At 45.4% G+C, this 15,703-nt stretch overlaps 1 protein-coding gene across 1 annotated transcript; it reads right to left on the minus strand.

Annotated features, from left to right (window-relative positions):
* Window positions 1–1,829: 1,829 nt before the first annotated feature.
* Window positions 1,830–15,398, minus strand: LOC122942232 (trypsin-like). Its single transcript, XM_044299736.1, has 4 exons — window positions 15,223–15,398; window positions 3,697–3,950; window positions 2,587–2,723; window positions 1,830–1,979 (listed from the first exon to the last, which is right to left on the minus strand). The coding sequence occupies exons 1-4, from the start codon at window positions 15,396–15,398 to the stop codon at window positions 1,830–1,832; spliced, it is 717 nt and encodes a 238-aa protein (XP_044155671.1).
* Window positions 15,399–15,703: the final 305 nt, after the last annotated feature.

Here is a 15,703-nt window from a genome sequence, read left to right on the forward strand (position 1 = left end):
CTCCTCTCACTGAGAATGCAGCTTCCGAATTAATCTAAAATAGATGCTGTCCAGGAGGTGGGAGGGTCTGGGAGGGAGGGTCTGCTGCTGATTGGCTGGAATGTGTCTGCTGACTGTGAGGTACAGGGTCAAAGTTTACTCAATGATGATGTATAGGGGGCGGACAGAACATCGCATATGCTATGTTCGCCGGCAAATAGTTCGGGACATCACTGACCCTGCTTTCACACCTGAGCGTTTCTGAAACGCGCGTTCAACGCGCGTTTTTGTCGCGCGTTTTTATGCACGTTTTTTGTAATAGTAAACGCGCGTTTGACGCGCGTTTGTGTCATTGACTGCAGTGTCCTATGGCCACAAACGCGCGTCAAAACGCCCCAAAGAAGCTCAAGAACTTGCTTATGCATCGGGCGTTTTACAGCGCGATCGTACGCGCTGTAAAACGCCCAGGTGAGAACCATTCCCATAGGGAAGCATTGGTTTTCATGTGTTGAGCGTTTTACAGCGCGTTTGAACGCGCTGTAAATCGCTCAGGTGTGAACTTAGGGTGATAGTTAATCTGTTAGTTGATACATTGACTTACTGTGCGTCAGTATTTAAGGGTGGTCTAATATTTTGCCACATGCATCTTCTTCAATTGCTGCCACTTTCAGTATTTCTTTATGCTGCTGATAGACAGGTCTACCCACTGGTGTAACTTCCACGTTAGCCAGTGGCAGCTCATGCAGGACATGTGCTGTTTGCTCAGGCTCTTTGATAAGGCCACTTTATTTATCAGTCAGCATAAATATGAGATGAATATTGTCATTCCACTCCTTCACATCCTGGAGGGGATGCTGACAAATATGATTTGGCGAGGGGGACAGAAGATGTGGGACCTACATTTCACTTCGATGAGCAAGAGGAACTGGAGGGTGTCGATGAAGGCAGCGCTAATGACCCTGTTATGAGGCCACTAGTGTCCATGTTACTGCCAATGCCAATGCCAGGCTGTAAGCCTGGGAGCCAATCAGGGCAGGCCCACCCCCTCTAAGAGTCACGTGAGTGCCCTTCTTCTTCCTTCCTAGTGCTTTTTTCCTCCCAAAAAGTGCAGTAGATTCATCCCAAAAAAAAAAAGAAAATCTTTCGGTTTGTCTGCCATCAGAAAAATAGCTACGTTCGGTCCGAACCCAGTTCAGTTAGAACTGGTTCACTTATCCTTACCTTCCAGCCCTTCTATATGCTATAAACTGAAGTACTGAATTTTTATTGAAATGTGAATTGCACTATAGAAATGAAGGGTTAAGGTTCTATACACAAAAAATGCAGAAGACAAATTAATGAACCATACGGTCAAGCGCATGAAGTCTTAGGGAGTTATTTATTAAACAGAAATACGTTGTTATTTGAGCTGCAATCTGTGACTTCTCCCCGCTCATGCAAGGTCTTCGAAAATTTGCGTGGAAAGGGTGGGAAATTTTTTTTTTATTTGTAGAAAATGGTCAAAATGTTAAACAGCAAGTAAGCTGTCTTACATTTAGATGTGGCTGTGGATCTGCCGAAGTTATGAAGATCCACCTCGAGGTATAGGGGTTATTAAGACCGGCGTCTAAAACGCCAGTATTAATAAATGTGCCCCTTAGTCTACAAAGAGCAGCTAAAAGGGTAGCCTTTCTGATTAAGTTTTTTTTTTTGTATCATGATAAGTTGCTGGACTCAAACATTTTTTTATGATTGAAAGTAATAAATACAAATAAAAATGAGAGGATTTTTTAAATATTTTTTTTTATTTTTTTTTTAGAAAAAATAATAAAATATGATAGGTGTCCAGTAACAGAGCAACAAATGACAAGTTAGTTGGCAGCCATGGTGCTAGAGATCCAGGAGTTGTAGTTGCAGACCTTGGTGTAGACACCAGGATAGTTCCTGAGGGCACAGCCATATCCCCAAGAAACAATACCTTGGAGCTGTCCATTGCAGACCACGGGTCCACCAGAGTCACCCTGAGAAAATATAGAGACAAAATGTTAGACTTTGAATCAACTGGAGGTAATGAATAATCTGTAGCTACTGTATATTCTGAGATGCGGCTACAGAAGTTTCCTTCCCAGAGATGTAAATTGGAGCTTTTGGGGCTCAAAACAATCATGTAATATTTATAACAGTTGTGTCTTTCTAATATGGCACAAGGATTTTTGACCATCTTTCAGCATGTCCTGAGTGTGACCTCTGTACTCAATATAGCTACACCTCTGCTCTCAAATATTGTCTCTCAAATATTGCATCTACAAATACAGTGACATTTTCAATGAGACTCTGTGATGTCTATACCAATTTTTGTGGTAACACATTAATGCCAGGCTCGTCAAGCCTAACCCTGGTCTATATCATCCTTTTAAGAATCTGCTATCCTCACAATATTTTTAAACTGCATAATTTAGAGAAACAAGTTTTAGATTTTTTTATGATACATTTATATAAACACATTGTAGTGACAGGTCGTCTTCATGAAATGGGAATAACGGCCTTTTAAAGACTATATGTCCTTGTAACAGTCCACATTCTACAGTCACAGATCTGAAAGTTATGAGAAAAAGAAGATCCATTTACCTGGCAGGAATCCTGGCCTCCTTCCATGTATCCAACACAGATCATGTTGGTGGTGATCTCTCCTGGGTAGGCGCTGCTACACTGGGCGGCAGTCAGGATGGGGGCGTTCAGGCACTGCAGGAGGCTGGGCATGTTTGCTAAAGATAAGTGAATATACATTTTCAGCATATTGTATGTAGAAAGAAACATAAAATGATCATTCACAGTGTTTGCACATTTTCTTTGACTTTTAGTGGGTTTTTGTGAAATTTTTTGAACTGATAAACTATCCCACTGATGGGTCACTACTCATTAGTATTTGATAGGCGTGAATTCAACACTCGGATTCCCCTGATGATCAACTCTTGGAGAAGTTGCCGGCTCTCACATAAGAGCCAAAGCCTTCTCTCTGCTCACCAGGCACAGTGCCGTCCATTGTATAGCAACTATGCTTGATATTGCATCTCAGTGCATTAATGGGGCTGAGCTGAGCTTAGGCCATGTGACCAATGAGGAAGCTGTTAGAAGTCTGCGGTGCTATTGCAAGCATCAGTGCCTTCTCAAACAGCGGATTCCCGGTGTCAGGACAACACCGATCAGATACTGATGACCTTTCCGGAGGATAGATCATCAGTTTTAAAATCTGGGGAAACCCTTTTAAGCTTTATGCTCCCTGATACAGTATAGTTTCTACGTCATAGCAGTTTGTGGTTCATATCTATATGACACATATTGTTCCACACCTATAATATCCATTAATCATGGGTCTGTTACTATTTGCTACACATAATTTTATATGAAAAATATTAAAAAAGATTGACATTGGATCTGATATATTATGAGACCTATTGTATAAATACATAAAAAATTCTAAAGAAACATCCTTTCAAAAATTTCTACACCGACCAATCATTGAGGTCCTAGAAAATGTTTAATGTTTTGCTCATTTAAGTAAATTCTAAATGTATCAGATTTGTCTTAAAATGACTTCACTCCACCTTTGTAGAAACTTCAGCTCATTTGGTGTCAGTAATTCCCACCTCTGAGTAAACTCCATCTTACATTGTGTCAATAACCACTACTCATTTTTACTTGCCGTTCCAGTAACATTATTGGCAGTACTTGACTTACTTCCACTGCTGAGGGTGTTGCCCCATCCAGAGATCAGACAGCTGGTTCCAGAAGCAGCGCAGCCACCGGGCAGACCAACAGTCTTGACGTAAGAGTTGAGAGTGGCGGGAGAGGCCAACTTGATCAACATGATGTCGTTGTCCAGGGTTCTGGAGTTGTAGCTTCCATGTCTGATGACTCTGGCGGAGTTGATGAACTGTTCGGTGCCTTCACTGGAAAAGATGTTGTGTTCTCCCAGTCTGACCTGCATGCTCCTGCAAAAATTAGAAAAATCCATTTGTGATCCTAAATTCATTTCATAAATATTTTAAAATGCATTAGTGTTTTTGGGTAAATATTTGTGCTTTCTTTCAGAAACAGCACCATAGTTGTCCATACACTGTGAATGGCATAGCAATTTATCTTTACCCAAATAAATGCCCTGTTTCTTTTGATGTCTGGTGAGGAAAAAATAGAAATCTAATAATTTTTTGAAGTTATTTTTCAATGGTTGAACATGGGGCAGCTAATATCACACATACAGTATATCTATCGGTCTAATACATAATGGTGATAATTAGATGAATTACTATGTATTTGTGGCTCCAGTCCTTTGTCTTTTATTGTTCTGGATTTTTTCTTTATGTACGCAAACCTTGTCCTTAAACCCCCATTCCTCGGATTAGTGTTCTCAATTTATACAAAATGGACATTATACAGTAAATGCTCTGCTAACACTAACTGTTTTTTATTTAATACAGAATCCCCTCATTCCTAAAAACAAAAATGTGTCAGGACTTTGTATTAATATATTGGTAATTCATTTGTGTCCTATCACCACCTTGTAACTGTAATATGAAACTCTTTGTATTCTATAAATTGGCAAAATTATAGAAAACGGGTACAAACAAATTTACTTTCACTGTGTCACATATAAATAACATCTGAACATAATTTTTCCTTCTTTCATTTAAATTTTTTTTTATTGCTAAAACACTGATGACCTGTTCTTATTATTGGCCATAAGTTTCTGATATATTCTGGTTATGATCCCCAGGGCCATTACCAATCTTTAGAGCATTGAAATGCAAATCATTTTTTTAGTCCCACAAAACTTGTCTATTGAATTGTCTCCCTTTTTTAGCAACCATTTTTACAAACAAAACTAGCTTCAAAACCTCGAATGCTTTTTAATAGGGATGAGCGAACTCGAACTGTATAGTTCGGGTTCGTACCGAATTTTGGGGTGTCCGTGACACGGACCCGAACCCGGACATTTTCGTAAAAGTCCGGGTTCGGGTTCGGTGTTCGTCGCTTTCTTCGCGCTTTTGTGACGCTTTCTTGGCGCTTTTTGAAAGGCTGCAAAGCAGCCAATCAACAAGCGTCATACTACTTGCCCCAAGAGGCCATCACAGCCATGCCTACTATTGGCATGGCTGTGATTGGCCAGAGCACCATGTGACCCAGCCTCTATTTAAGCTGGAGTCACATAGCGCCGCCCGTCACTCTGCTCTGATTAGCGTAGGGAGAGGTTGCGGCTGCGACAGTAGGGCGAGATTAGGCAGATTAACTCCTCCAAAGGACTTGATTAACTGATCGATCTGCAGCTGTGGATCATTGAGCTGCTGATCCTCAATTGCTCACTGTTTTTAGGCTGCCCAGACCGTTTGTCAGTCACATTTTTCTGGGGTGATCGGCGGCCATTTTGTGTCTTGTGGTGCGCCAGCACAAGCTGCGACCAAGTGCATTTAACCCTCAATGGTGTGGTTGTTTTTTGGCTAAAGCCTACATCAGGGTGAAGCTGTCACACCAAGTGCATTTAACCAGCAATAGTCTGTTCATTTTTTGGCCATATACTACATCAGGGGCAAGCTGCGCCTGTCACCAAGTGCATTTAACCCTCAATGGTGTGGTTGTTTTTTGGCTAAAGCCTACATCAGGGTGAAGCTGTCACACCAAGTGCATTTAACCAGCAATAGTCTGTTCATTTTTTGGCCATATACAAAATCAGGGGCAAGCTGCGCCTGTCACCAAGTGCATTTAACCCTCAATGGTGTGGTTGTTTTTTGGCTAAAGCCTACATCAGGGTGAAGCTGTCACACCAAGTGCATTTAACCAGCAATAGTCTGTTCATTTTTTGGCCATATACTAAATCAGGGGCAAGCTGCGCCTGTCACCAAGTGCATTTAACCCTCAATGGTGTGGTTGTTTTTTGGCTAAAGCCTACATCAGGGTGAAGCTGTCACACCAAGTGCATTTAACCAGCAATAGTCTGTTTATTTTTTGGCCATATCCCAGTCTAATTCTGTCACTAAATCCATACCGGTCACCCAGCGCCTAAATACTAGGCCTCAAATTTATATCCCGCTAAATCTGTCCTTAGTGCTGTAGCTGGGCGAGTTATTTAGTGTCCGTTCAAGCACATTTCTTGTTCTGGGTTGAAATACAATTCCCAATTTAGCAATTTCATAATTTAGTGGTTTCTGCTATATCAGAGCTATTTGAAATCTATCCCTAAAAGGGTATATAATATTCAAGGTGCACATTGGGTCATTCAGAATAACTTCACACACACCCGCTACTGTGTATTTCCAAGTCTAATTCTGGCACTAAACCCATACCTGTCACCCAGCGCCTAAATACTAGGCCTCAAATTTATATCCCGCTAAATCTGTCCCTAGTGCTGTAGCTGGGCGAGTTATTTAGTGTCCGTTCAAGCACATTTCTTGTTCTGGGTTGAAATACAATTCCCAATTTAGCAATTTCATAATTTAGTGGTTTCTGCTATATCAGAGCTATTTGAAATCTATCCCTAAAAGGGTATATAATATTCAAGGTGCACATTGGGTCATTCAGAATAACTTCACACACACCCGCTACTGTGTATTTCCAAGTCTAATTCTGGCACTAAACCCATACCTGTCACCCAGCGCCTAAATACTAGGCCTCAAATTTATATCCCGCTAAATCTGTCCTTAGTGCTGTAGCTGGGCGAGTTATTTAGTGTCCGTTCAAGCACATTTCTTGTTCTGGGTTGAAATACAATTCCCAATTTAGCAATTTCATAATTTAGTGGTTTCTGCTATATCAGAGCTATTTGAAATCTATCCCTAAAAGGGTATATAATATTCAAGGTGCACATTGGGTCATTCAGAATAACTTCACACACACCCGCTACTGTGTATTTCCAAGTCTAATTCTGGCACTAAACCCATACCTGTCACCCAGCGCCTAAATACTAGGCCTCAAATTTATATCCCGCTAAATCTGTCCTTAGTGCTGTAGCTGGGCGAGTTATTTAGTGTCCGTTCAAGCACATTTCTTGTTCTGGGTTGAAATACAATTCCCAATTTAGCAATTTCATAATTTAGTGGTTTCTGCTATATCAGAGCTATTTGAAATCTATCCCTAAAAGGGTATATAATATTCAAGGTGCACATTGGGTCATTCAGAATAACTTCACACACACCCGCTACTGTGTATTTCCAAGTCTAATTCTGGCACTAAACCCATACCTGTCACCCAGCGCCTAAATACTAGGCCTCAAATTTATATCCCGCTAAATCTGTCCTTAGTGCTGTAGCTGGGCGAGTTATTTAGTGTCCGTTCAAGCACATTTCTTGTTCTGGGTTGAAATACAATTCCCAATTTAGCAATTTCATAATTTAGTGGTTTCTGCTATATCAGAGCTATTTGAAATCTATCCCTAAAAGGGTATATAATATTCAAGGTGCACATAGGGTCATTCAGAATAACTTCACACACCCGCTACTGTGCATTTCCAAATCTAATTCTGTCACTAAACCCATACCTGTCACCCAGCGCCTAAATACTAGGCCTCAAATTTATATCCCGCTAAATCTCTCGTTACCGCTGTCCTGTTGTGGCTGGCAAAGTTATTTAGTGTCCGTCAAAGCACATTTTTTGTTCTGGGTTGAAATACAATTCCCAATTTAGCAATTTCATAATTTAGTCGTTTCTGCTATATCAGAGCTATTTGAAATCTATCCCTAAAAGGGTAGATCATATTGAAGGTGCACATAGGGTCATTCAGAATAACTTCACACACACGCTTCTGTGCATTTCCAAGTCTAATTCTGTCACTAAATCCATACCGGTCACCCAGCGCCTAAATACTAGGCCTCAAATTTATATCCCGCTGAATTTGAATACAATACATTGGGCCAAATAATATATTTGTTGTTGTGGTGAACCATAACAATGAGAAAAACATCTAGTAAGGGACGCGGACGTGGACATGGTCGTGGTGGTGTTAGTGGACCCTCTGGTGCTGGGAGAGGACGTGGCCGTTCTGCCACATCCACACGTCCTAGTGTACCAACTACCTCAGGTCCCAGTAGCCGCCAGAATTTACAGCGATATATGGTGGGGCCCAATGCCGTTCTAAGGATGGTAAGGCCTGAGCAGGTACAGGCATTAGTCAATTGGGTGGCCGACAGTGGATCCAGCACGTTCACATTATCTCCCACCCAGTCTTCTGCAGAAAGCGCACAGATGGCGCCTGAAAACCAACCCCATCAGTCTGTCACATCACCCCCATGCATACCAGGGAAACTGTCTCAGCCTCAAGTTATGCAGCAGTCTCTTATGCTGTTTGAAGACTCCGCTGGCAGGGTTTCCCAAGGGCATCCACCTAGCCCTTCCCCAGCGGTGAAAGACATAGAATGCACTGACGCACAACCACTTATGTTTCCTGATGATGAGGACATGGGAATACCACCTCAGCATGTCTCTGATGATGACGAAACACAGGTGCCAACTGCTGCGTCTTTCTGCAGTGTGCAGACTGAACAGGAGGTCAGGGATCAAGACTGGGTGGAAGACGATGCAGGGGACGATGAGGTCCTAGACCCCACATGGAATGAAGGTCGTGCCACTGACTTTCACAGTTCGGAGGAAGAGGCAGTGGTGAGACCGAGCCAACAGCGTAGCAAAAGAGGGAGCAGTGGGCAAAAGCAGAACACCCGCCGCCAAGAGACTCCGCCTGCTACTGACCGCCGCCATCTGGGACCGAGCACCCCAAAGGCAGCTTCAAGGAGTTCCCTGGCATGGCACTTCTTCAAACAATGTGCTGACGACAAGACCCGAGTGGTTTGCACGCTGTGCCATCAGAGCCTGAAGCGAGGCATTAACGTTCTGAACCTGAGCACAACCTGCATGACCAGGCACCTGCATGCAAAGCATGAACTGCAGTGGAGTAAACACCTTAAAACCAAGGAAGTCACTCAGGCTCCCCCTGCTACCTCTTCTGCTGCTGCCGCCTCGGCCTATTCTGCTGCTGCCGCCTCGGCCTCTTCCTCCGCCTCTGGAGGAACGTTGGCACCTGCCGCCCAGCAAACAGGGGATGTACCACCAACACCACCACCACCACCTCCGTCACCAAGCGTCTCAACCATGTCACACGCCAGCGTTCAGCTCTCCATCTCACAAACATTTGATAGAAAGCGTAAATTCCCACCTAGCCACCCTCGATCCCTGGCCCTGAATGCCAGCATTTCTAAACTACTGGCCTATGAAATGCTGTCATTTAGGCTGGTGGACACAGACAGCTTCAAACAGCTCATGTCGCTTGCTGTCCCACAGTATGTTGTTCCCAGCCGGCACTACTTCTCCAAGAGAGCCGTGCCTTCCCTGCACAACCAAGTATCCGATAAAATCAAGTGTGCACTGCGCAACGCCATCTGTGGCAAGGTCCACCTAACCACAGATACGTGGACCAGTAAGCACGGCCAGGGACGCTATATCTCCCTAACTGCACACTGGGTAAATGTAGTGGCAGCTGGGCCCCAGGCGGAGAGCTGTTTGGCGCACGTCCTTCCGCCGCCAAGGATCGCAGGGCAACATTCTTTGCCTCCTGTTGCCACCTCCTCCTTCTCGGCTTCCTCCTCCTCTTCTTCCACCTGCTCATCCAGTCAGCCACACACCTTCACCACCAACTTCAGCACAGCCCGGGGTAAACGTCAGCAGGCCATTCTGAAACTCATATGTTTGGGGGACAGGCCCCACACCGCACAGGAGTTGTGGCGGGGTATAGAACAACAGACCGACGAGTGGTTGCTGCCGGTGAGCCTCAAGCCCGGCCTGGTGGTGTGTGATAATGGGCGAAATCTCGTTGCAGCTCTGGGACTAGCCAATTTGACGCACATCCCTTGCTTGGCGCATGTGCTGAATTTGGTGGTGCAGAAGTTCATTCACAACTACCCCGACATGTCAGAGCTGCTGCATAAAGTGCGGGCCGTCTGTTCGCGCTTCCGGCGTTCACATCCTGCTGCTGCTCGCCTGTCTGCGCTACAGCGTAACTTCGGCCTTCCCGCTCACCGCCTCATATGCGACGTGCCCACCAGGTGGAACTCCACCTTGCACATGCTGGACAGACTGTGCGAGCAGCAGCAGGCCATAGTGGAGTTTCAGCTGCAGCACGCACGGGTCAGTCGCACTACAGAACAGCACCACTTCACCACCAATGACTGGGCCTCCATGCGAGACCTGTGTGCCCTGTTGCGCTGTTTCGAGTACTCCACCAACATGGCCAGTGGCGATGACACCGTTATCAGCGTTACAATACCACTTCTATGTCTCCTTGAGAAAACACTTAGGGCGATGATGGAAGAGGAGGTGGCCCAGGAGGAGGAGGAGGAGGAGGAGGAAGAGGGGTCATTTTTAGCACTTTCAGGCCAGTCTCTTCGAAGTGACTCAGAGGGAGGTTTTTGGCAACAGCAGAGGCCAGGTACAAATGTGGCCAGCCAGGGCCCACTACTGGAGGACGAGGAGGACGAGGATGAGGAGGAGGTGGAGGAGGATGAGGATGAAGCATGGTCACAGCGGGGTGGCACCCAACGCAGCTCGGGTCCATCACTGGTGCGTGGCTGGGGGGAAAGGCAGGACGATGACGATACGCCTCCCACAGAGGACAGCTTGTCCTTACCCCTGGGCAGCCTGGCACACATGAGCGACTACATGCTGCAGTGCCTGCGCAACGACAGCAGAGTTGCCCACATTTTAACCTGTGCGGACTACTGGGTTGCCACCCTGCTGGATCCACGCTACAAAGACAATGTGCCCACCTTACTTCCTGCACTGGAGCGTGATAGGAAGATGCGCGAGTACAAGCGCACGTTGGTAGACGCGCTACTGAGAGCATTCCCAAATGTCACAGGGGAACAAGTGGAAGCCCAAGGCCAAGGCAGAGGAGGAGCAAGAGGTCGCCAAGGCAGCTGTGTCACGGCCAGCTCCTCTGAGGGCAGGGTTAGCATGGCAGAGATGTGGAAAACTTTTGTCAACACGCCACAGCTAACTGCACCACCACCTGATACGCAACGTGTTAGCAGGAGGCAACATTTCACTAACATGGTGGAACAGTACGTGTGCACACCCCTCCACGTACTGACTGATGGTTCGGCCCCATTCAACTTCTGGGTCTCTAAATTGTCCACGTGGCCAGAGCTAGCCTTTTATGCCTTGGAGGTGCTGGCCTGCCCGGCAGCCAGCGTTTTGTCTGAACGTGTATTCAGCACGGCAGGGGGCGTCATTACAGACAAACGCAGCCGCCTGTCTACAGCCAATGTGGACAAGCTGACGTTCATAAAAATGAACCAGGCATGGATCCCACAGGACCTGTCCGTCCCTTGTCCAGATTAGACATTAACTACCTCCCCATAACCATATATTATTGGACTCCAGGGCACTTCCTCATTCAATCCTATTTTTATTTTCATTTTACCATTATATTGCGAGGCTACCCAAAGTTGAATGAACCTCTCCTCTGCCTGTGTGCTAGGCCTAAATATATGCCAATGGACTGTTGCAGTGGTGGCTGACGTGAAGCCTCATTCTCTGCTATGACATGCAGACTGATTCTCTGCTGACATGAAGACAGATTCTCTGTTACGGGACCTCCCTCCTCTGCCTGGGTGCTGGGCCTAAATATATGCCAATGGACTGTTGCAGTGGTGGCTGACATGAAGCCTGATTCTCTGCTATGACATGCAGACTAATTCTCTGCTGACATGAAGCCAGATTGTCTGTTACGGGACCTCTCTCCTCTGCCTGGGTGCTGGGCCTAAATATATGCCAATGGACTGTTGCAGTGGTGGCTGACGTGAAGCCTGATTCTCTGCTATGACATGCAGACTGATTCTCTGCTGACATGAAGCCAGATTGTCTGTTACGGGACCTCTCTGCTCTGCCTGTGTGCTAGGCCTAAATATATGCCAATGGACTGTTGCAGTGGTGGCTGACGTGAAGCCTCATTCTCTGCTATGACATGCAGACTGATTCTCTGCTGACATGAAGCCAGATTGTCTGTTACGGGACCTCTCTGCTCTGCCTGTGTGCTAGGCCTAAATATATGCCAATGGACTGTTGCAGTGGTGGGTGACGTGAAGCCTCATTCTCTGCTATGACATGCAGACTGATTCTCTGCTGACATGAAGCCAGATCGTCTGTTACGGGACCTCTCTGCTCTGCCTGTGTGCTAGGCCTAAATATATGCCAATGGACTGTTGCAGTGGTGGGTGACGTGAAGCCTGATTCTCTGCTATGACATGCAGACTGATTCTCTGCTGACATGAAGCCAGATTGTCTGTTACGGGACCTCTCTGCTCTGCCTGTGTGCTAGGCCTAAATATATGCCAATGGACTGTTGCAGTGGTGGCTGACGTGAAGCCTCATTCTCTGCTATGACATGCAGACTGATTCTCTGCTGACATGAAGCCAGATTCTCTGTTACGGGACCTCTCTCCTCTGCCTGTGTGTGCTGGGCCTAAATATATGCCAATGGACTGTTGCAGTGGTGGCTGACGTGAAGCCTCATTCTCTGCTATGACATGCAGACTGATTCTCTGCTGTCATGAAGCCAGATTGTCTGTTACGGGACCTCTCTGCTCTGCCTGTGTGCTAGGCCTAAATATATGCCAATGGACTGTTGCAGTGGTGGCTGACGTGAAGCCTCATTCTCTGCTATGACATGCAGACTGATTCTCTGCTGTCATGAAGCCAGATTGTCTGTTACGGGACCTCTCTGCTCTGCCTGTGTGCTAGGCCTAAATATATGCCAATGGACTGTTGCAGTGGTGGGTGACGTGAAGCCTCATTCTCTGCTATGACATGCAGACTGATTCTCTGCTGACATGAAGCCAGATCGTCTGTTACGGGACCTCTCTGCTCTGCCTGTGTGCTAGGCCTAAATATATGCCAATGGACTGTTGCAGTGGTGGGTGACGTGAAGCCTGATTCTCTGCTATGACATGCAGACTGATTCTCTGCTGACATGAAGCCAGATTGTCTGTTACGGGACCTCTCTGCTCTGCCTGTGTGCTAGGCCTAAATATATGCCAATGGACTGTTGCAGTGGTGGGTGACGTGAAGCCTCATTCTCTGCTATGACATGCAGACTGATTCTCTGCTGACATGAAGCCAGATTCTCTGTTACTGGACCTCTCTCCTCTGCCTGTGTGTGTGCTGGGCCTAAATATATGCCAATGGACTGTTGCAGTGGTGGCTGACGTGAAGCCTCATTCTCTGCTATGACATGCAGACTGATTCTCTGCTGACATGAAGCCAGATTGTCTGTTACGGGACCTCTCTCCTCTGCCTGGGTGCTGGGTAGTGTTGAGAGCGAATATTCGAAAAGCAAATTTTTTTCGCGAATATCGCAACTTCGCGATTTCGCGAATATTTCGAATATAGTGCTATATATTCGTAAAAACGAATATTCGTTTTTTGTTTTTTCCCCCCCCCCCACAAAATTACAGTACACATATAATTGATTGTTTCCCAAAGGTCCAACAGCTCAGATCTTACTCACATTGCCTAGAAAGTGATTGAGGCGCGAATCTTCGTAAGGCGATTTTATTAGCGCACATGCGAATATCGGCACGTCCCAGAACAGAGGCAAAGGGCTTTGCATTCATACATTAGTGAATTGAGTTGCGAATCTTCGTAAGGCGATTTTATTAGCGCACATGCGAATATCTACACTTGTCCCAGAACAGAGGCAAAGGGCTTTGCATTCATACATTAGTGATTGAATTGAGCTGCGAATCTTCGTAAGGCGATTTTATTAACGCAAATGCAAATATCTACACTTGTCCCCAGAACAGAGAGGCAAAGGCCTGTGCATTCATATAGTATAGCACCATATTCGCGAATACGTAGAACTTCGTAAAATTCGATTTACGAATATTCGTATTTTTTATTTTACTTTCCACCTTACAGATTACATTGATCTGTACTCTGTCAACTACTGTCATCACCCCCCACTGTATCTCGATTGATTCCCAAAAGTCTCACATTCCCTAGAAAGTGATTGAGGTGCGAATCTTCGTAAGGCGATTTTATTAGCGCACATGCGAATATCTACACTTGTCCCAGAACAGAGGCAAAGGGCATTGCATTCATACATTAGTGATTGAATTGAGTTGCGAATCTTCGTAAGGCGATTTCATTAGCGCACATGTGAATTTTGCATAGCATATGTATTATGCGATGCGAAAATTCGAATTATCGCATATGCGAAATAATAACGAATTTGAATAATCGCGAATATTTTACGAATATTCTTTCGAATATTCACAAAATTTCGCGAATTCGAATATGGGACATGCCGCTCAACACTAGTGCTGGGCCTAAATTTATGACAATGGACTGTTGCAGTGGTGGCTGACGTGAAGCCTCATTCTCTGCTATGACATGCAGACTGATTCTCTGCTGACATGAAGCCAGATTCTCTGTTACGGGACCTCTCTCCTCTGCCTGTGTGTGTGCTGGGCCTAAATATATGCCAATGGACTGTTGCAGTGGTGGCTGACGTGAAGCCTCATTCTCTGCTATGACATGCAGACTGATTCTCTGCTGACATGAAGCCAGATTCTCTGTTACGGGACCTCTCTCCTCTGCCTGTGTGTGTGCTGGGCCTAAATATATGCCAATGGACTTTTGCAGTGGTGGCTGACGTGAAGCCTCATTCTCTGCTATGACATGCAGACTAATTCTCTGCTGACATGAAGCCAGATTCTCTGTTACGGGACCTCTCTCCTCTGCCTGGGTTCCGGGGCCTAAATATCTGAGAATGGACTGTTCCAGTGGTGGGTGACGGGAAGCCAGATTCTCTGCTATGGAACCTCTCTCCAATTGATTTTGGTTAATTTTTATTTATTTAATTTTTATTTTAATTCATTTCCCTATCCACATTTGTTTGCAGGGGATTTACCTACATGTTGCTGCCTTTTGCAGCCCTCTAGCTCTTTCCTGGGCTGTTTTACAGCCTTTTTAGTGCCGAAAAGTTCGGGTCCCCATTGACTTCAATGGGGTTCGGGTTCGGGACGAAGTTCGGATCGGGTTCGGATCCCGAACCCGAACATTTCCGGGATGTTCGGCCGAACTTCTCGAACCCGAACATCCAGGTGTTCGCTCAACTCTACTTTTTAATGCTTTGGGCGGCTCCACAATATAGAATAGTAACTGATAAAGGCCAAAAGTTGATGTGACGTTTATCGTTCGGTCTTGGTCAAAATTCAGGTAACTTACGCCTTGTAGCAATGGGCAGCAGAGATCACCCAGAGGCTGGTGATCAAAGTACCTCCACAGAAGTGGTAGCCGGAGTTCAGAGATACTGCGTAGGGGACGGAGTAAGCAGAGCAGGTGTAACCTCCTACGATCTTATCATCATCCTCAAAAGCAGCTGAGAAAATACAAGGAGCCATATTATATACAGTTATATACATCATGCATGAAAAAGTTACCTTCTTTCCTTATAGAAAACTGTAGAAAACTAAAAAGTATTAACGTGAATAATATATGTATCATAGAAGACAGCCACTGAACTCACCAACTGCTCCGAGGAGCACACAGATCAGGAGGAGTTTCATAGTAGAAATTGATCCAGAACGAGTGTTGAGCGTAAACTACAGACATATATACCCAAGGACTATCATGATATCACCCCTCTACCCCTTCCTCAGTCAAGGGAAAGTTAATTAATATACGCATAATCTAAACTATAAAAGGA

Source organism: Bufo gargarizans, chromosome 6 (assembly GCF_014858855.1).
Source record: "Bufo gargarizans isolate SCDJY-AF-19 chromosome 6, ASM1485885v1, whole genome shotgun sequence".
NCBI classification, from domain to species: domain Eukaryota; kingdom Metazoa; phylum Chordata; class Amphibia; order Anura; family Bufonidae; genus Bufo; species Bufo gargarizans.

Excerpts from the sequence above, each read along its gene's own strand:
- LOC122942232 (XM_044299736.1), bottom strand. The coding sequence starts at position 15,398 with ATGGCTCCTTGTATTTTCTCAGCTGCTTTTGAGGATGATGATAAGATC. Across the intron at positions 3,951-15,222 it reads GCTGCCCATTGCTACAAGGC|GAGCATGCAGGTCAGACTGG; the intron begins GTAAGTTACCTG and ends TAATTTTTGCAG. Across the intron at positions 1,980-2,586 it reads GAGGCCAGGATTCCTGCCAG|GGTGACTCTGGTGGACCCGT; the intron begins GTAAATGGATCT and ends ATATTTTCTCAG.